This window comes from Schistocerca piceifrons, chromosome 7 (assembly GCF_021461385.2).
Source record: "Schistocerca piceifrons isolate TAMUIC-IGC-003096 chromosome 7, iqSchPice1.1, whole genome shotgun sequence".
Lineage (NCBI taxonomy): Eukaryota > Metazoa > Arthropoda > Insecta > Orthoptera > Acrididae > Schistocerca > Schistocerca piceifrons.
Window position 1 is genome coordinate 558,055,084 of NC_060144.1, and position 20,999 is coordinate 558,076,082.

At 42.1% G+C, this 20,999-nt stretch overlaps 1 protein-coding gene and 1 non-coding gene across 2 annotated transcripts in view; both read left to right on the forward strand.

The window, feature by feature from the left end:
• Nucleotides 1–1,585: 1,585 nt before the first annotated feature.
• Trnap-agg lies at nucleotides 1,586–1,657 on the forward strand. Its single transcript has one exon. It is a non-coding gene; the product is annotated as a tRNA-Pro (tRNA).
• Nucleotides 1,658–5,057: 3,400 nt separating this feature from the next.
• The window catches only part of LOC124709075 (FMRFamide-related neuropeptides-like), a 30,762-nt gene continuing 14,820 nt past the window's right edge, over nucleotides 5,058–20,999 (forward strand). The window contains exons 1-2 of the mRNA XM_047240723.1: nucleotides 5,058–5,141; nucleotides 5,211–5,363. Coding sequence (XP_047096679.1) covers nucleotides 5,058–5,141; nucleotides 5,211–5,363 — 237 coding nt within the window. The remainder of the gene's footprint in view (nucleotides 5,142–5,210; nucleotides 5,364–20,999) is intronic.

Here is a 20,999-nt window from a genome sequence, read left to right on the forward strand (position 1 = left end):
GCAGAATTTCCCCAGCCTGACGTCTCAGTGCGGAGAGTACAAGTGATGGTTTGATTTTGTCTTCTGCACTTTGTACGATTGTCCCCACATATATATTTTTTTAACTGAGACCGCACGAAGTTGTCTCAGTGGTCCTGTCTTGTCTCGTTAAGTTTGTTTTTGTGCCTGTCTTTAGCATCGCGATCATTTGGAGTCTAATTTACCGTTCTTGTGCCGTTTTTTACCTTTGATACTGTCGTCGTTTATCTCGTGAGTCTTCTCGGAGTCTAGTCAGCGTTGTGGACCATAGCGTTCCCTGCTTGATTTTTTCGCTCGCTACTGGTATGGCAGCTGATTGGGATTTTTGTAATACGTGTGTTAGTGTGCAAACTCTGAAATCAATGCCACCGTGTGTAGCATAAAGGCGTGAGTTTGCTAGTTCACCTTGGATAGCAGCAACCATGGATGCTGTGTCGTGTGTGTGTTTGTGTCAGTAGTCATTGCTCTGTTTGTGACTGTTACGTTGTGATCTCTGTTCAGTACGAAAAGGTTAGATTGGTTTATTGTGTCTACAACGCCCTGTCCTCTGGCGTCCGTTCTGTCGGCATGCCAGAGGGCATAAGTAAGCGTCTGCCTCTGGCGAACTTTGTTGCCAGAAGAGTGAATGCTTCTATACCGATATTCGCTGAAACGCACATTCTCTTAGCATTTCCCAGTTGTACTGCACGTGATGACCGGCGAGATCTTAATAGATTGAGTGCCGGAACCGAAAGCTTGTTTAAATTTAAACCTCCGTCCCTGTTTATCAGATTTTCCGACAACTCGGCTGTATTCCTGAGAACATTGAATTATTCATTTTTACTCTCACACCACGTGATTTACAGCCACTTTATACTGTAGAAAATATCATACAGTTTCGTGGGAATCATAGGAAATTAATACCGAATGGTGGAAAACAGACTGTTATTCCACGAGTAAACTGTTTGACATGTCTGAGCGATGGTGGGCGCGTAGCACGCGCAGTGTTCCCAGCAGCAGGATGCTTTACCAGGGGAGGTAATGCCACTGGAGATGCGTACAACGCTGATTTCATGAGGACGAAAAAATGGAACATCTTCCCCGACCTTCAGATGCTTCAGTTTGAATATTAAATGAATCGTTACGGTGCCGGATACTTTTTCAGGTCTCAAACATCTGTGATTTACATCTGCAGACTGAAGAGACAAATGAAAATGTGTATCAAGGCCGAGATTCGAACATCACTAGACAGATGCTCTAACAGTTATGCCACCCTACTACAGTGACTTGGCGCAACTGCATAGAATACCCTAGCACCGCTCTCAATACAAATTCCCCTTCACGCCTCAGCCGACTTCGCATTCCACCTAAACTAAAACAACATTGCAGAGACTCTCCAACTGTACTGGAATAGGGTCTCAACATCGAACGAATTGGGGGATCATGCCCGAAAGCCAAGCATAGGTGATTCAATCAAACGAAATTATATGCTGTTCGTGCTTAGGTGTGATACGAAGTGGGCTGAGGCATCAATGGGAATTTGGGTTGAGGAAGGAGTCGTGCAAGTGTAGTTGTGCAAAGCCACTGTGCCAGGGTGGCGTAGTGGTTAGTGCATGTGCCTAGGGAGCAGAAGACCTGTGTTCGAATCCCGGCTTTGGCACAAATTTTCATTCTTTTCTTCAGTCTGCATATGTACATCATAAATCTGAATATTGGTAAGATCATGTAGTTTTCACTGGAGAAATAACTAAAGATCCGTGAGACCATTCAGAATTTGGTAAGGAACTAGAGCAATTTATTTGTGGATCAGTCCTGTTACGGATTCAGCCTTACTCTCCGTTTGCAGAGGAAGGCTGAGCTCAATTTCGTTTTCGGCACACTGCGGTCATGGTGACTCACTGTCTTGCTGGAACAACACTCCTGAGGAGAAGCGGCACATTGGAGAGTTTATAACACTACCGTCCGCTACTGTCATACCATAACCTCCAAGCTAGAAACAGTTCGTATAATGAAATTATTTTTATTAAATCAATTACAGTATAAGGAAACAGGGCAGTGTTACCCTCTGAAAGGAATTTTGTTGTGCTGACCGCGATTTACCTAACGGAGGTGTCTTATCGGAAGTGAAAGTCAGCATTACGTAAATATTTAAACAGTAACAAAGAATATTTAACCTATCCACACTGTTCAAAAAATAAAGAAAACGGTCGCCAGCCTAATTAGGCATAAGAATGATTAACATTCTTGTTCAAGAAAATAGGTATGAGTAACTTTAACGGACAAACACAACCTATACTTTGCCACACGAGAGTGCAATGAACTCTGACACCTGCATATATTAACGTTAAGCTTGGAGCTGACAGAGCAGAACAAACCATGTGCATAAATATAACAGATAACGATACAGAGCTTAGTCAAACTGAATGGTCTCAATCATATTACTATCAATATTCACTGTAGAATCATAAAATAGACATAGATTCAGTATTTCTTTTACCAATTAATTTTCTATCTGATATGGAAAAAATATTTCACTAGCAAACTATTTCTCACTGACCTTTTGGATAAAGAAGTTACTGTTTTCATAGATAATGGTCTTTCTATTAATCGTTATCTAGCATGAGCACAATTGACGAACTGTGGATCCTGTTACACCATTAATATGCACTTTTAATATACAAGAGAGACAAGCACTTAACAAACATGAGTATATAACTTTCCACAAATGCAGTTCACGACTTTTACTGCAGTGAGTCACGATATTGACATATTTGTATGAAACTGACTCACATTTTACAATTTACAACAGGCAGCACTATGATCAATAACTAAGCAAAACTCTATAAACCTCAGTTTGAAGAACTTTTAATTTTTAGAAGTAACAGCAAATTGTTTACTAAGACGGGCATGGGTGTGTGTGATGTCCTTAGGTTAGTTAGGTTTAAGTAGTTCTAAGTTCTAGGGGACTTATGACCTAAGATGTTGAGTCCCATAGTGCTCAGAGCCATTTTTTTGTTTACTAAGAAGAACATTTCAAGCTAAACTGTCTTTATTACCAAAGTCTTCTGCTTTCACGTAAGTGATTAAATAGCTAACTTAGAAAGTCCACAAAACTTTAAATTGGACTGTTTCAATCACTGAGAGGCTTTCACAAAGCTACATTTACTACCTCCCACAATTTTACCAAATCGACAGTAAATCTGAATACTGCTCTTCTTACCAAATATCAAACAACATTATTTAATTAACTGTTTGGCTTGAGGCTTTCATTTTTTCCACAACAACGACACTCGGTAATTATAGTTCAAACGGAGGGGAACCTGAGATGTGTTGTGATAAGGAAAAAATCAAGGTAGCTACATAAATTCAGTTATAAGTTACCTTATATTTGAGCACACTAAAACATCCAATGAGCTGATCCTTCACTTTACATATCTACAATTCCTTCGTTCCTTTTCAGCGACTGCGCAACGTGGTGGCGAGTGCATGTCGGTGGGTGGATTTACAGGCGGAAATGCTGCGATGATAGATACCAATTCCAGATCCGTTCCAGCTCTTTATCCATCCATCCGAGGCGTTAGTACCTTGGAAACCGGCGCCAAAAACCTCTCTCGGCACCAGCACAAGACACAACTTTTACATGAGCAGTTAACAGTTTGGTAGCTCGACTCCGACTGACTCTCCCTTCCACCTTTTTATCCGTGCCAACCATATTTTGCGCGCTGCATGCTTCCGTTCCCGAGGGGAACCACAACACCTTTTACATGCAAAATAACTAAGAACCCTGAGTGACGGTCAGCAGTTTACACAACAGCAACCAAATATACTAAATAAAATAGAACATTTGCACATATTTAAATTTCTACAAAAAGTTATTTAAACAGACTTACAATTATATAAATTTAGTTTTTTTCCCTCCAAATGAGACAAGGGATTTAATTGATAGATACATTCCATTGCATAGAATCAAACCATGACATCAAAGTTTTTACAAAGGGAAAAAGCGAACACTCTTGTGCTATCAATGCAATCAAAACATTTACAGAATCTCAACGTTATGCCATTAAACATCAAACAAAAGGCAGAATAAATCAGTACAACATTAGATCTATGGTGTTAGAAGTTGGGCTGATTCAGTCTGGTCAAATACAAAAAATGGTTCAAATGGCTCTGAGCACTACTGGACTTAACATCTATGGTCATCAGTCCCCTAGAACTTAGAACTACTTAAACCTAACTAACCTAAGGACAGCACACAACACCCAGTCACCACGGGTCAAATACACTATGTGATTAAAAGTATCCGGACACCTGGCTGAAAGTGACTTAAAAGTACGTGGCGTCCTCCGTCGGTAATGCTGGAATTCAATATTGTATTGACCCACCTTTAGCCTCGATGACAGCTTACACTCTCGCATACTTTCAATCAGGTGCTAGAAGGAGGGAAGTGTGTGCGGTGCCTGGCTTGTTTCCCTAGGGAGGAAGTGTGGTGTCACCGCCAGACACCACACTTGCTAGATGGTAGCCTTTAAATCGGCCGCGGTCCGTTAGTATACGTCGGACCCGCGTGTCGCCACTATCAGTGATTGCAGACCGAGCGCTGCCACATGACAGGTCTAGTCTAGAGAGACTCCCTAGCACTCGCCCAGTTATACAGCCGACTTTGCTAGCCATGGTTCACTGTCTACATACGCTCTCATTTGCCGAGACGACAGTTTAGCATAGCCTTCAGCTACGTCATTTGCTACGACCTAGCAAGGCGCCATATTCAGTTACTATAAGTACAGATAATATTGTGACTCATGTACCGTCAAGAGCGACGTTCATCATTAATGGATTAAAGTTAAGTATGGAACTAATTAAGTCCACTTTCTGAATTCTAATTCCTTGTCGTGTTCCAGAACTCACGTCAGTATAGTCCTTCCCTCCTCACGCCAGCCTGCGTGGGCTAAACGCGTGCATTTCGGCCTCTTCTAGTAACACGGTGTTGGCTCTTCTGCCAACACAACAGAAAGTACTCCAGGTGAGAGACTATCGGCTGGTGCCGGCAGGTTCCCGGGATGACGCCGCCGGCGCTGCTGCTCCTGCTGCTGCTGATGGCCGCGGGCGGCGCCCTGCAGTCTCGCGCCGACGCCGACGCCGAGGCGGCCGCCGTGGACGACGAGGGCGCCGGCGGTGGCGGCGACGGCGACGGCGAGCTGGGGCTGGTGCAGACGACGCCGCGCAGCAACTTCCTGCGGCTGGGGCGGGCCGGCGGCGCGCACTCAGCCTTCCTGCGGCTCGGCAGGGACAGGACCTCCTCGGGCTTCCTGCGACTGGGCCGCGGCTCCGAGCGCAACTTTCTGCGCTTCGGCAGGTCCCGGCAGGCGAGTACAGCACGCAGCTTGCGAGGGGACCACGACCAGTGCCGTAAGCCGGTTTACGCTCAGGGGAAGAGCGAACACGTGTCTCGGCCTATCCGTAGATATTCGACCGTTTGTGGAAAACGTCAAAGTTTACGAGGTACCCTGTGAGCCTTTCAGCAGGAAAATACACTACTGGCCATTAAAATTGCAACACCAAGAAGAAACGCAGATGATAAACGGGTATTCATTGGACAAACATATTATACTACAACTGACATGTGATTACACTTCCACGCAATTTGGGTGCATAGATCCTGAGAAATCAGTACCCAGAACAACCACCTCTCGCCATAATAACGGCCTTGATACGCTCATTGAGTCAGACAGAGCTTGGATGGCGTGTACAGGAACAGCTGCCCATGCAGCTTCAACACGATGCCACAATTCAAGAGTAGTGACTGGCGTATTGTGACGAGTCAGTTGCTCGGCCACCATTGACCAGACGTTTTCAATTGGTGAGAGATCTGGAGAATGTGCTGGCCAGGGCAGCAGTCGAACATTTTCTGTGTCCAGAAAGGACCGTACAGGACCTGCAACATGCGGTCGTACATTATCCTGCTGAAATGTAGGGTTTCGCAGGGATCGAATGAAGGGTGGAGCCACGGGTCATAACACATCTGAAATGTAACGTCCACTGTTCAAAGTGCCGTCAATGCGAACAAGAGGTGACCGAGACGTGTAACCGATTGCACCCCGTACCATCACGCTGGGTGATACGCCAGTATGGCGATGACGAATACACGCTTCCAATGTGCGTTCACCGCGATGTCACCAAAAACACATACGACCATCATGATGCTGTAAACAGAACCTGAATTCATCCGAAAAAATGACGTTTTGCCATTCGTGCACCCAGGTTCGTCGTTGAGTACACTATCGCAGGTGCTCCTGTCTGTGATGCAGCGTCAAGGGTAACCGCAGCCATGCTCTCCGAGCTGATAGTCCATGCTGCTGCAAACGTCGTCGAACTGTTCGTGCAGATGGTTGTTGTCTTGCAAACGTCCCCATCTATTGACTTAGGGATCGAGACGTGGCTGCACGATCCGTTATAGCCATGCGGATAAGATGCCTGTCACCTGGACTGCTAGTGATACGAGGGCGTTGGGATCCAGCACGGCGTTCCGTATTACCCTCCTGAACCCACCGATTTCATATTCTGCTAACACTCATTGGATCTCGACCAACGCGAGCAGCAGAGTCGCGATACGATAAACCGTAATCGCGATAGGCTACAATCCGACCTTTATCAAAGTCGAAAACTTGATGGTATGCATTTCTGCTCCTTACACGAAGCATCACAACAATGTTTCACCAGGCAACGCCGGTCAACTGCTGTTTGTGTATGAGAAATCGGTTTGAAAGTTTCCTCACGTCAGCGCCAACCTTGTGTGAATGCTCTGAAAAGCTAATCATTTGCATATTACAGCATCTTCTTCCTGTAGGTTAAATTTCGACTCTGTAGCACGTCATCTTCGTGGTGTAGCAATTTTAATAGAAAGTAGTGTATTTGAAATCCTTTTTGGTGAGATTCCTCTTGTGTATCTTGATTCACAAGCGACAACTTTCGCAAAATCTTGGTTTGCCACTAAATTATTGTCAACGCGTGAAATATTCAGCAATATTAACTACCCTTCTTTCCTGAGGGCGATTCGTATAAAGAAATGCGTTTGGCAAACCTGCTTTTGTTGAATGCTCATGGCGCCCGGAATTCCTATATTTCTGACGTTCCTATGATCGGCGCAAGAGAAACACCAAATATTCCTAAACAATATACATAAGAACGAATTATAGTAATTAAGAACTGATATAATAATGAAGTTTTTAACGTCTGAAGTTGCCATACACACTCATGAAACAAATGTATGACCCTTTTTCTGAAACCCAGGTGTAATTTTACAGTTTATATAGAGTCCTTGTATCCTGTAACTGGAAAGGAGCATTCAGGTTTTCACTTTTGCTACCCATTATGCTACAACTTCGGCTCAGCTTATCGCTCGCTAAAAGGAATTTAAATTACGTCGACAACTTTGACGGTCGTTTTCTCAGTAACGGTCGAGTATCTACGGATCAGCCGAGACTCGTGTTCTCTTATTTCGGCTCCTCTTCCACCGAGTGAAGTTTCTAGGAAATCGGGTTGTGGCACTTGCTGTGTTATCGTCAGAAGCAGAAAATACGTTCAGATCCGTTTCTACTGCAACTACTTTAGCCCTCGCATTCCTCGGCTATGTACTCTCAATCAGGGGCCATATCTCATAAATGTAGTTGGGTTGTTTGGGGGAGGAGATCAGACAGCGAGGTCATCGGTCTCATCGGATTAGGGAAGGATGGGGAAGGAAGTAGGCCGTGCCCTTTCAAAGGAACTTTCCTGACATTTGCCTAGAGCGATTTAGGGAAATCACGGAAAACCTATTTCAGGATGGCCGGACGCGGGACTGAACCGTCGTCCTCCCGAATGCAAGTCCAGTGTGCTAGCCACTGCGCCACCTCGCTCGGTCACAAGTGGACCTTGTAGCTGCGGCAACATCAAAGTTCACCAAAGTATCGAATGGCTGTTAAGCTGAACACACAAAGAAAGCAGGTTACCTCCCTCGTGGAGCCAGTGTGAGCCGGCTTGAAGGAAGTCCCAGCGTTGCGTAACGGGGCAGCATGTAGTGACTGCTACCACCGACCGCAGCGGGCACGCACCAGCTGGCTAGCCGGAACGAAAGAAAAATTCTTTGCCCGCTCCGTGTGGCAGATGGCCGATATACTACACGGCAGGTTTAGTAGCAAGAGTAAGCTGGCTGTTCTGAAACCTCTCTCACACGATTTTAGAGGAACCATGTGATTAAAAAAATCGTTTCTTTCGCGTCTTGCAGCTTCATTCGTCAATTTTACAGTGAAGTGCCTATCATTTCGTCAACGGTCATAGTTATTGTGGTACTTCACAATTAACAACGTACTGCATGAAATTCGAATAGGCTCCAGTGAAAGATAGGACCTGCTGTAAGTTTACGTGTGGGGTATATTAGATCATACATTGCTATATAGCAAATGTAGCTTTAAACTAGGGAAGATAAATATACACAGTGTCCCAGGAGGAATTGTCAATATTCAGGCCTATGATAGGAACGATTATTCGATGCAAAAAAGCCTAACAAACTTGGGCTCCCAAATGCATACCTCAGCAGTTACGAGCATTTCTAATCCCCGAGTGTGTGAAACACGTCTTGTATACTGCGGACTCCTTCCTTCCCATACTTTGAGAGGTGTTAGTGAGAGCCAAACCAACAATAACCGTCCAGTAAATGCCGCGCGGGGTAGCCGCACGGTCTGTGTCGTCTTGTCACGGTCCGCGCTGCTCCTCCCGTCGGTGGTTCGAGTCCTCCCTCGGGCATGAGTGTATGTGTTGTCCTTAGCGTAAGTTAGTTTAAGTTAGATTAAGTAGTGCGTAAGTTTTGGGACCGATGACCTTAGCACTTTGGTCCCATAAGACCTTACCACAAAAATCTAATTTCCATCCAGTAAACATGAGCTCTACAGTACATAACTTAAGAACTATGAGCAGTTGTTCACCTTCACTGATGTGAAATTCATCTCTTCTACGTAACAAGTGGTCACAGCTCTTAGGTATATATTTTGGAGCCCATGTTTACTAGACTCATTTTCTTCGAATAATCATTGCTGTCATGTCCTTAAATATTGACCACAATGTATTTATCTCCTACCTCGAGAAAATTAATTGTTTGTACCGAGCTCGCTTCCAAATACATTTGTCTTTGTCACCATGTTAAAATTTGCTTCCTTTACCCAAACACAACGAAGTTTACACAATGTCGCCTCAATAACATGCTAATGACGTTCCAGTGCAACAGAGGCGTGAACCAATAGGTTTGTTAAATGAGGACTGAGTATAAGATAGGTAAATAGCTAATGAAAAAGCAAAGCCAAATCATTTCTCATTTCACCAATTATCAACGGTTCTTAAAAATTACATTACTCCATTGGAAAATTCTGTAGATACTCGTACACCGTAGCAAGTAAGAAAATTCTGCATGTTTAGCTCATGGAAAAATACTCTCCTCCTTGTGTGCCATGATTTGTCAAGAAGTCATTTCGGTATATGGAACCGTTTGTGATATAGAATGGACGTTACGAAATTTCAGGTCCTGCATTATTAACGTGCAAAAGCGTTAGTAAACACATTACATACTTTCCATATTTTTGAGACTTGAAGTACATATAGATCGCCTCCCAAGTTTACAGGAACATTCTATATGTTAGCGGCATTTCATACTCAGCAATATATGACCTAGTATGGACCAAACGTAAACTCATAGTGACTCCTATTTTTTATTGTATTCTATTTCGAATTTCAAGCAGTGTTTTACTTCATTGCAAAATATCAAAAAAACTATGACCATTAACTAAGTAGTGTTCAGGTCTATAAGATGCGAAAAATCAATTCCTTTTACCGAATAGTTTGTTTAAAGTCCTGTGGGAAAGCCTGCAGAGCAGCCGAAGTATGCACGGCGTTCTGCTCATAGTGGCGCCGCATGGCCTTCGCCAGCGGGTAATCGGCGTTCTCTTTGTGCACCTGTAATTGCTGGTAACTGTGCTGGACAGCGCTGTGAGCCAGCACGCAAATTACCGCCTTTCTATTTGTTCCCACATTAGCACTACCGCTTGGTTTCGATAACGTCACTGTTCTTTTGTACAAAGGAGTTCCAGACTAATAACACCTACCTCGATATTTCTGGCATCACCTTCGATAAATTGCCACAAAACTGTCTCTTCACTGTGGCCGCAACAATTATTTGGCAGTCATATTTCCCTTTTTTATGGTATTCTGCTAAATTCAGTAACATAAATATTCCGCAATCGTAACGAGAAGTTATTTGTAAGAGAAACGCACGTTCCCATATGTAATCAACTGGGTCCTTAGCGTCCCAACTAATGCCTTAGATTGTAAATCTGAAATCCCCACAAAAACTCTGCGCTTCTGCCAACAGGCCAATCTACGACCACCACTATTTCCACCTTCCTACTCAAGACGCTTCAGCGCTCACGTTTCCCTGTGGCGCCTGCCGCTGGTGAGTCACGAACTAAGACTAGCGATATTCGTACCACTGCTCTACATAAGCGTGGGCAATGTGTGCCACACTTTCGTTAATAATGATGAAAGGCGACCTTCGTGCGAATCCGAGTCTGATTGACATACGAGTTTGGAACTTTAATAGTGGCAACTATTTATTTACAGCTCATACAAAATGGATACGTGTTTCAAAGTTTTTCTGACCTTCAGAGTAGTCACCAGCATTGTGTATAACCAGTTTCCAGCTATGTGCAAGTCGTAGGATACCCTTAGCAATGCCAGTTGTGTTGACAGTTCGAGGGCGCGCTTTATCGTCCGACAAAGTTGAGCAGTTCTGAAGCGAATGCCGTGAAGTGTTTCCTTCAGTTTAGAAATCGAGTTGAACTCACGAGCACGTAAGTCAGGGTAGTGCAGAAGGTGGTACAACACTTAGCAGCCCCATCACTCAAACAAATCAGTAACAGCTTGCAGTGTACGTGATTGAGCATTGTCCTGCAAAATGATGGACAGGTCGTGCAGAAAGTGTCATCACTTCTGTCTCTAAGCTGGTCGTAGGTTGTGTTCCAAAAATGAACAGCATAGAGACAGAAGTGGTGACACTTTCTGCAGGACCTGACCATCAGTTTGTGGGAAAATGCTCAATCACATACAGTGCAAGCTGTTACTGATTTGTTTGACTGATGGGGCTGCTAAGTGCTATCCACCTACTGCACTCCCCTGACTTAAGACCTCGTCAATTCAACTCGATTTCTAAACTGTAGGAAACACTTCACGGCATTCGGTTCAGAACTGCTACAAATTCGTCGGGAAATAGACCACGCCGCTCGAACTGTCAACACAACTGGCACTGCTAAGAGTATCCTACGACTTCCACATCGCTGGCAACGGGTTGTACACAATGCTGGTGACTACTTTGAAGGTTAGCAAAACTTTGAAAACACGTATCTATTTTGTACGAGTTGTAAATAAATAGTTGCCGCTATTGAAGTTCCAAACCCCCCTATGAACAAGATGTAAATAGTCACTACTAAGATTAGTAACGGTCATCTACACTAATGAAAGGTTGCAGATAATTACGTGTTCCAGCAGTAATTTGTATAATCAAAGTGACAGGGATAATTAAGTAAAAAAGACATAAAGCGGTTATTAAGGTAATTTGTTCACTGTTCTAGCTGGTCACAGTCCTATAAACAAGTTTTAGTTCAGTTAATTTGCGACGTCTTCGTGGTATTGTGTTCGGTGAGTTTATCCCAACAGACTGCCTACTTGCACTGTAATTTTTCCGGTTTGTGTTTCTGATAAGAATTTTGGTACGGGGCTGCCAGGAGTGCAACTTGTGAAGTTAGTAACGGCAATGTAATGTGCCATACATTTTTAGCGAAGATATGTATTTAACAAAGGTATATGTATTTGACAAACATCATAAGATAGGGGAATGGAGCTCCACACGATCTCTATAATTCCGTGAGCAGTGGAAGAACCCTTCCCGGAAAGTTTTTGAATTTATCTGGACAGCTTTTCAATTTGTGGTAGTCTCTTTCTTCTGTGCGGTGTATGAAACGGCAGGTTTGTTATCTTTGAAACTAACACCTATGTATTATATCCTCAAGTGTTACGAGTTGGAATAACTGATAGTTTGAGATGGAGTCTGTGAGAAAGCCTAGCGAGAGAAATTCTGCAGGCGACCCCATCAGCTGTGGCGGGCGAAGCGTCGTACCTGTAGTGGTGGAGTTGCCATCCTGCTGGCTGTCCCCTCGTTTCGCTGATCTTCCACGCGTCTCGTCAACCTTCTAACTTCGATAAAGAGGCCACATCCATCGTCTGTTCCACCACTCTGACATTCTAGGTGGCCGTTCCACCTGTCACAGACATATTCAACTCTTTTCATTTTATTACCAGGCAATAGTGTGTAATGTGTACGAAGACACATTGAGATCCGACCATACTTTCTGGATGCTTCACTTTTTGTGTCAGGAAGTGTAAATAATTAAGCTCTATAAAAATTAATCTCACTGACATCTGTGTTTTTGTTTCAGAAATGGTGGCGTTTTAATCGTCTCGCTTCGACGCTGATTTTGCAATTTTTGTAGGTCAGTTAGTGACACGGTAGGTTCAAAAATGGTTCAAATGGCTCTGAGCACTATGAGACTTAACTGCTGAGGTCATCAGTTCCCTAGAACTTAGAAGTACTTAAACCTAACCAACCTAAGGACATCACAAACATCCATGCCCGAGGCAGGATTCGAACCTGCGACCGTAGCGGTCGTGCGGTTCCAGACTGTAGCGCCTAGAGCCGCATGGCCACTCCGGCCGGCACAATGCAGGTCACGTTGTTCATACTGCCGGCCAAAATCATCCACATCATTGGCTACGTATAGCGCAGGGAAAATCACCACGGTCACGTCTCCCAGCTACCTGCCCAATGCTATCCGCTGTCAGCTGCAGCTATCAACACAGCTCTGCCTGCAGGTCACACCTGCCGAGTGTCGCGCCTCCGCCTGTTACCCTGTGGCACCCTCCACACCCTCGTCATTTCTGACTCGAGCTATCTGTGTGGGTTCTACAATCTGACAGTTCTTGTCATCTTACTGTCCATAGCTCATTTAGGTGGGAAATGGCTTCCAACACTCCTCGATATCTCGCTGTAACCTTTTCTTACGTCACGTGAAATTCTAGTAGCGAAATTAAGTTTCATTAGAGTGGTACATCGGCAATACATATCCCATGAATCGGCAGACAATGGCGCCTTTTACATATACTTTGCCCACATATTGCTTCAGTGTGATTTTGATAGGCATAACCAAATTTATTACGTTGAAAAATTCGCTTCTAATATACATCCTCACACCTAATAATGAATATTTGATCAATGATACAACTGAAATTTCCTGGAAAATTAAAACTGCGTGCCGGACCGGGACTCGAACTGGAGACCTCTGCCTTTCGTGGGCATGTGCTCTAGCAACTAAGGTACCTACTTACTACTGATAAGTCGTCCTCACAGCTTCACTTCCGCGAGAATCTGCCTCCTACCTTCCTAACTTTAAAGAAGCACACCATCGAAACTTGCGATACTAGCACTAATGGAAGAAAGGAAAGGAGACGTGGTACTGGTGGAAGTAAAGCTGTGAGGACGGCTGGTGGGTCCTGCTCGGGTAGTTCAGTTGGTAGAGCACTTGCTCGCGAAAGGCAAACGTCCCGAGATCGATTTCCGGCCCGTCACACAGTTTCGTATTCGTGCACACCCCATTGCAGAGTGAAAAATTCATTCTGGAATGTTACAATTCATTATTCCTTGCTATTAATTTAGGCAATTTCCTTCATACTTCTTTCTTAGAATTCGTTGTCCATAACTTTTTTTTTTCGTACCCTTCCTCATGTCCACATTTGTGTTCAGCACAGTTATTATTAAACTTTTTATTACATCCTAGTTAATGCAGTGGTGATTATTGTGTTGAATATGGAATTTATATAACTATTTCGGAATGAGATGAACTTTAACTAGTACGAAAGACCATTACATACCAATTAGTTTCATTACAATTATTATCTATGGTATTACAGCCGCTGATATTATATAATTGAACTGTAATGTAAAAGTTTTGTATGTGTTAAATACTGATATGACTTAAGAGATATCCTGGAGACCTGAATCTGATAAGTTTCAATGAGAAAATACATATAAGCAATACAGCGTGTTTCCTTTTTGTTTTCAAATATCACATATTTTTAAAAAAATTATTAAAGTTTGGAAACTAGAAATTAACTTCATACTTTACAGAGGCTGTTCTTTTTGAGAGACAGTATTTGGCAGTGACTAACATTAACTCGTACAGAGGAAAGGAATACAGTACAAAGTGAATACATAGAAGTCAAACAAAGAAAAAACAAATTAAAATGTAGACAAGAATATAACATCCAGTAGGAATTCTTGTATAACACACGACATATTCAATGTAATTGACGAAAGAAGAAAAAATGAAAACGCAACAAACGACACAGTCAAAAGCGAAAGTAGCAGGAGCGGCTAGAGAAGAAATGCAAAGCTGTCGAAACATACATATAGCTATGTGACTGACTGATGCCTCTATTACGTAAACAGCTGGAGAAAATAGAACCAGCTGCATGAACTTCAACAAATCAGATAGCAACCCAGTGCCATCTAAAGAAGATACAGCTGCAACATGGAAGAAATTTATCCAAGAGCTACAAAATAAACTTTTAGGCGTTGTTATGGAAACGGAAGAGGGATGGGTGTACATTAGACTCATGATGCGATATAGCAAGACAAATTTGACAGTACATTGAACGACGCGAGTGAAACTTGGAGTAGACGACATAAAATTATCGACATCTGTGCGAGAATCACCTTTTGCACGTGATATGTAGGATATTTGTGACAGAGTGAATATTCTCAGACTTCAAGAAGAATGTAATAATACCAAGACCAAATAAAGAAGGTGCTGACTTCTGTATTGTCAGACCTCACTTTAATAAGTCCGGCTGTAAAACTTTAACATTTCATTACCTATAACAGAATGACTCGACTGGTAGACCGCGACCTGGAGGCATTGCAATCTGGGTTCTGAAGAAACGCAGAAACACACGAGGACCTCCTACTTATTGTAAGCAATTTGTTGCTAGACCCTTGTTGATTTATTTTATGTCATGAATTTTGGGATGCTAAATATATTGAAAAAGCCTTATAACGTTTCGTGCATGAGAATGTAATTTATATTAATTGTATTCCTCAATTATAAAATGTGTGCTTCAGTTTGGTAATTGAGAGTAAGGAAAAAAATAATTATGCATCTAAATTGTAGGAGAGTAATCAATAGCTTTAATTCCCACGAAATGTATATTATCCTAGACCACGGCTAATTTGCTTGCAGTTACTCATAACAAAATGTAAACAAATTCAATTACAGTCAAAAACAAATAATAATATAATATGATGCCCACTGTACAGATAACTATCTCAGGGTCGGTTTTCTAAATCACAGTCATTACGCGGAGATAAATGGAACATGGACAGACAGAAATTAACTAGAGTAATTTAGTGGATGTCGTTACCAATTAGCTACTGATTTGTTAATGACAAATGTTGCATACCTGTGCGGTCAAAATTTGGTGTTCTCTGATATAAATACGTTACTAACTTGCATTAGGAAATGGATTGAAGAAATACAGACATTTGCATCGTTTGTAGATTCAGAATAAGAACTTGTAACAATGTTGACTTATTACACTCTTTGAAACATTGACGTTAATATAAATAACATATAGTAAACGAAAAGTTATCTATGAAATTTTTCAGAGACTAGACTGTAGGTATACGGGTCAAGGGCTACGAAACGGACTTAGCTGTTGAGAAGGGAATGAGACAGGTTGTACCCATCCCAAGAATTTTTCGTTCTGTAGATAAATCAAGCACTAATTGAAAAGTAAGGAAACTCTTAGAAAATTACTTAAAGTATAAGAAGAGAATTTTCATAGGGCTACCGAAAATGACTCACCAGTCAAATAAGTTTAGGCATTAAGAAATATGCATAAGCATTTTTCTAGAATAAACTTTATTTTTTTAAGGCTACTGGTATTAAACTTGCTGTGAGCGCTGGACGACTCTAGTGTCTGTTTCCAAAATAAATAAAAAATAAAAAAACCAACAGGTAACTCCAGCTGTTCATTTCATTGTGACAACATACTTCTTTTTTAAATATTCAGCTTATCCCAAATTCTGCAACGCAATGCATAAGCTGTATGCTCAAGCGTGCAGAGGGAAAATTATTGTCAATGTATTGAGCTTACGTTGCGTGCGGGCCGTTTGTCAAACATTGTTTCATAAACAATTTTGCCAGCTTTGCTAAAAGCTTTCCGTTTACTTAGGGTTTAACGCTACGTCGACATTGTGACTATAATGGCTCTAATAAACTACATGTCTGGGAGGGTGGCATTACTCCATTATACGACCTAGAGCGCATAAACATTTATACAAGGCTCTGTCGTTTTAACTTTTTCTAGTGGCACCGGAAATCATTTGCAAACTATGTATAATACCACCCCCGGGTTCCCGGGTTCGATTCCCGGCGGGGTCAGGGATTTTCTCTGCCTCGTGATGACTGGGTGTTGTGTGATGTCCTTAGGTTAGTTAGGCTTAAGTAGTTCTAAGTTCTAGGGGACTGATGACCATAGATGTTAAGTCCCATAGTGCTCAGAGCCATTTGAACCATTTTTGTATAATAGGTCAGCTAAGAGCCTACTTGTCCAGTGGTCACGTAAGCAATTAATGGCTTGTAGAGACTAAATTATCAGAAGTTTTTCGGGGCCGATTATTTCAATCATAGGAAAATTTGATGCGCTGCAGTCCTGTCAAGTACTTTTTTGAAAACGAGCCAATTTGCGCAGAGGTTATCACGGTATGTTCAAATTCGGAAAGACCAGGGTTCAAATCCCTTTATGACCATCCTCTTTTAGGTTAGACGTTGGCTCCATGCTGCGATAGTATAGCGGCTAACCACGGATCCAAAAGTCCGGAGTTAGATACCGAAACCGACAGAAACGTGAGCACTGCCGAATTGTACCGTGGTTCGGAATCCACGTTAAACAGTAGGTCTCCCTGTAATTCGCTGGTTACGTCTGCTTAAAGGTCGGAGAAATGCAACGGTATACACCTCCAAATCTTCCTAAATTGTTAGGATGAATTTGGGACCGGCCGATTTCCTTCCTCTTCTTCCCTAACATGAGTCTGTGTTCCATCTCTGATACTTTATACCGTAATCTCCCTTCTTTCTTCGTTCCTTCACTGACGTTCCTTTTTATCTTGAAAAACTTCGAGCTAATTGGTTAATAGATGAAACATTTTGAAAATAAAATATCTGATGTGTGGAGGGCATCAAGTATTGTGTGGTTTCTCAAGATAACACGGACTGTAAAATATGGCTCACGTTTTTTTTTTTTCTTTTTTTTTCCTGATGGAACTCAACTGCGATTGTAAGTAAATAGTATTTTAAATCTAAATTGTTTTCGAGACGGATGTGATCCCTTTGCAATTTTAGAAGCACTGTCCATCGTTTGGGTAAAAGGAGTCTAAACTTTTAATAAAAAAATTCCTTGTCTCACGCGTCCTAATAACATCTTTCCCTCCCTCGACGACACACTTCATCCATCTTCACGTTTCTAAGTAGTGTACCAACATATTACGCTTTAAAAAAGAAACACAATTCCTTACGTATCGGAACTATTCATACTTCGAAGAGATTACTTATTTAAAAACGAGATTTTAAATCTAATTACTGAACACGGTGTTGTAATTATAATTAAACCAAAACACGAAAACGTAATAAATGTTTTCTTCACCCAATTTTCAGCAGTGAATATGTGATTCTGGGAATTTATGACACTTGGGTGCTTTAGAACAGTTTATTAATTTGCTACCGGTTTCGGTCAACGACCATCATCTGGCACGAAAACCTGTCTTATGCAAGTCACACATACATAAGACATTTTAACAGAAACTTCAGGAAAATCTACCTGTACGTGGCTACTCTGAAATTCACAATTAAATGCCTAGCAGAGGGTTGTCGAATCACCTGTAATCTATTTCTCTACCGTTCCACTCTCTAAGAACGCGCAGGAAATCCGAATACTTAGATCTTTCCGTGAGAGCTCTATTTATTTTATTTTATTACAATGATCATGTCTCCCTACGTAGCTGCGAGGCAACAATTCATTTTCACATTCAGAGGAGAAAGTTGCTCACAGAAATTTCATGACAAGATCCTGCCGCAATGAAAAATACCTTTGTTTTATTTATTTTCACCTCAGTTTGCGTACCATATCCGTTACACTCTCTTCCCTGTTTTTTAAAATACAAAACGATCTGTCCTTCTTCGAACTTCTTCGCTGTCTTCCGTCAGTCCTATCTGATGCAGATCCCACACAGTCCAACACTACTCCAGAAGAAGACGGACAAACCTAGTGTAGCCAAACTCTTTGGTAGATTTATTGCATGTTGTGAGTCTTACGTCAACGAGTCGGAGTCTTTGGTCTGCCTTCCCCACAATATTGTCTGTGTGGTCATTCCAATTTAAAGTTTTTGCAAATGTAATTGCCAGGTATTTAGTTGAATTCACAGCCTTTAGATTTGTGTGACTTATCATGTAACCGAAATTAATTGTTTCCAATTAGTACTCATTTGAATGCACATTTTCCATTACTTAGAATGGATTTCTACTTTTGCTATCATACAAATATCTACTATAAATCATTTTGCAGTTGTTTTTGGTCACCTGATGACTTTACTAGACTGTAAATGACAGCGTCATCTGCAAACAGTCTAAGAAGCATGCTCAGATTGTTCAAATTGCTATGAGCGCTATGGGACTTAACTTCTGAGATCATCAGTCCCCTAGAACTTAGATCTACTTAAATCTAACTAACCTAAAGACATCACACACATCCATGCCCGAGGCAGGATTCGAACCTGCGACCGTAGGTGCTCAGTTTGTCTCCAGAGTCGTTTGTATAGGCTGAAAACAGCAGAGGGTTTGTAAAACTCACTTGGGGAACGCCTGATATCACTCCTGTTTTACTGAATGACTCTCTGTCAATAACTACGAACTGTGATCTTTCTGCAGCATTACGAATCCAGAAGTACAACTCAAACGATACTCCGTAGGCACACAATTTGATCAGAAGTCACTTATGGGGTCTGTACCAAAATTTAAAAGTATGGAATCAGTTTGAGATCCCCTGTCGAATGCACTCATCATCTCGAGTGATTAAAGAGTTATTTATATTTCAATGGTTGGTTCTGAGCACTATGCGACTTAACTTCTGAGGTCATCAATCGCCTAGAACTTAGAACTAATTAAACCTAACTAACCTAAGGACATCACACACATCCATTCCCGAGGCAGGATTCGAACCTGCGACCGTAGCGGTCACGCGGTATTTATATTTCATTAAGAACGATATTTTTTGAATCCGTGCTGTCTGTGCGTCAATAGACCGTTACCTTCGTGTAATTCACAATGCTCTAAAACTTTATATGTTCCAAAATCCTGCTGCAAATCTGTCTTACTATTATGGGTATGCAGTTCAGCAGATTATTCTTATTTGCTTTCTTGAGTATTGGTGTAACTTGTGCCACTATCCAGGTTTATACGAGACCATTAGTTGTGAAAACATGTTGTTGCATCTCATCATTACACTGGTCCCTTAGCGTGAAAGGGTGTGAAACAAGTGATGATTTATTAGGTTTAAAAATCAAACCGACTGAGCTAATTTCGAATCATTTATTAAGCATACTTTAGAAATGATGGGATATTCACAATACTGATACTGAATACTTTCGAGCCATTGGAGTCACAAATAGCAAATGGAATAACGTCGTCTTTGCTTGAATATTAAATTGTGAAGAAAAACATCCATTTTTTTAAATTTTTAAAGTGACAAACGTTTATTCTCTAGGTGTACTAACCACAACTGGCTGGTTTGCTCGAAGTGACACGACTGCTTGCAAAATGAGAGTTACAGTTTACCAGAGTTTGGAAAAAAATGGTTCAAATGGCTCTGAGCACCATAGGACTTAACTTCTGAAGTCATCAGTCCCCTAGAACTTAGAACTACTTAAACCTAACTAACCTAAGGACATCACACACATCCATGCCTGAGGAAGGATTCTAACCTGCGACCGTAGCGGTCGCGCGGTTCCAGACTGTATCACATAGAACCGCTCGGCCACTCCGGACGACCACAGTTTGGAGAAAACAGTAGGCGAATTCCTATACTGATCACATATTAGAATAAACCTGCGTGAGGAAATGCGGACTCTTGGCCAAAAGAGGTTATCGACAGCGTGTTAATCAGTATTTAGGTTGAGTCACCTGAAATTTACACCGCAAATAATGCGGTAATGGAAAGTGCTGTTGATGTACTGTTTTCAGAGAATGCGTTAGTAATGAGTGGGTCGCATTGATAGCCAATAAGCAGATTGTAATAATACATATAAAGTGTATTTTTGTGCAAAAGAGAATTTTTTTTAAATGGATTAATATCTGTGAACATTACCAGACTAAAATTAGGGTAAATTAGAATGTCAATGGTGGTTCTTGCGGGAATCTAGTGCGACTCGTTTACGAGATACAGTATTTTGAAAAGTACCCACAGCGACACTTCTAAAGTATCTGTACTGGCACACACTAAAGAACAGCGCAGGCGTCATATCCGGGGAACAGGACGGCCAAGGTGCAGGTACCCCGCATTCAAACCGACGATTGGGAAACAATTCTTGAAGACGTGTTGTGGTAGTTCGTGCACAATGGGCTGCACTGTGCAGCCACCATGTTGGTACCACCGGCACCTCCTAGACTGCAGAGGACCATGGTCTAGCATCCGTGGAAGATAGTTAGCAGGCTGTAATACTTGCGCGTGTTCAGTGTTCCGTCTATGAAACACGGGCCTATGAGCTGATGGTTCGCTATCCCACACCACACGGTTATACTCCATGGACGCTGACGTTC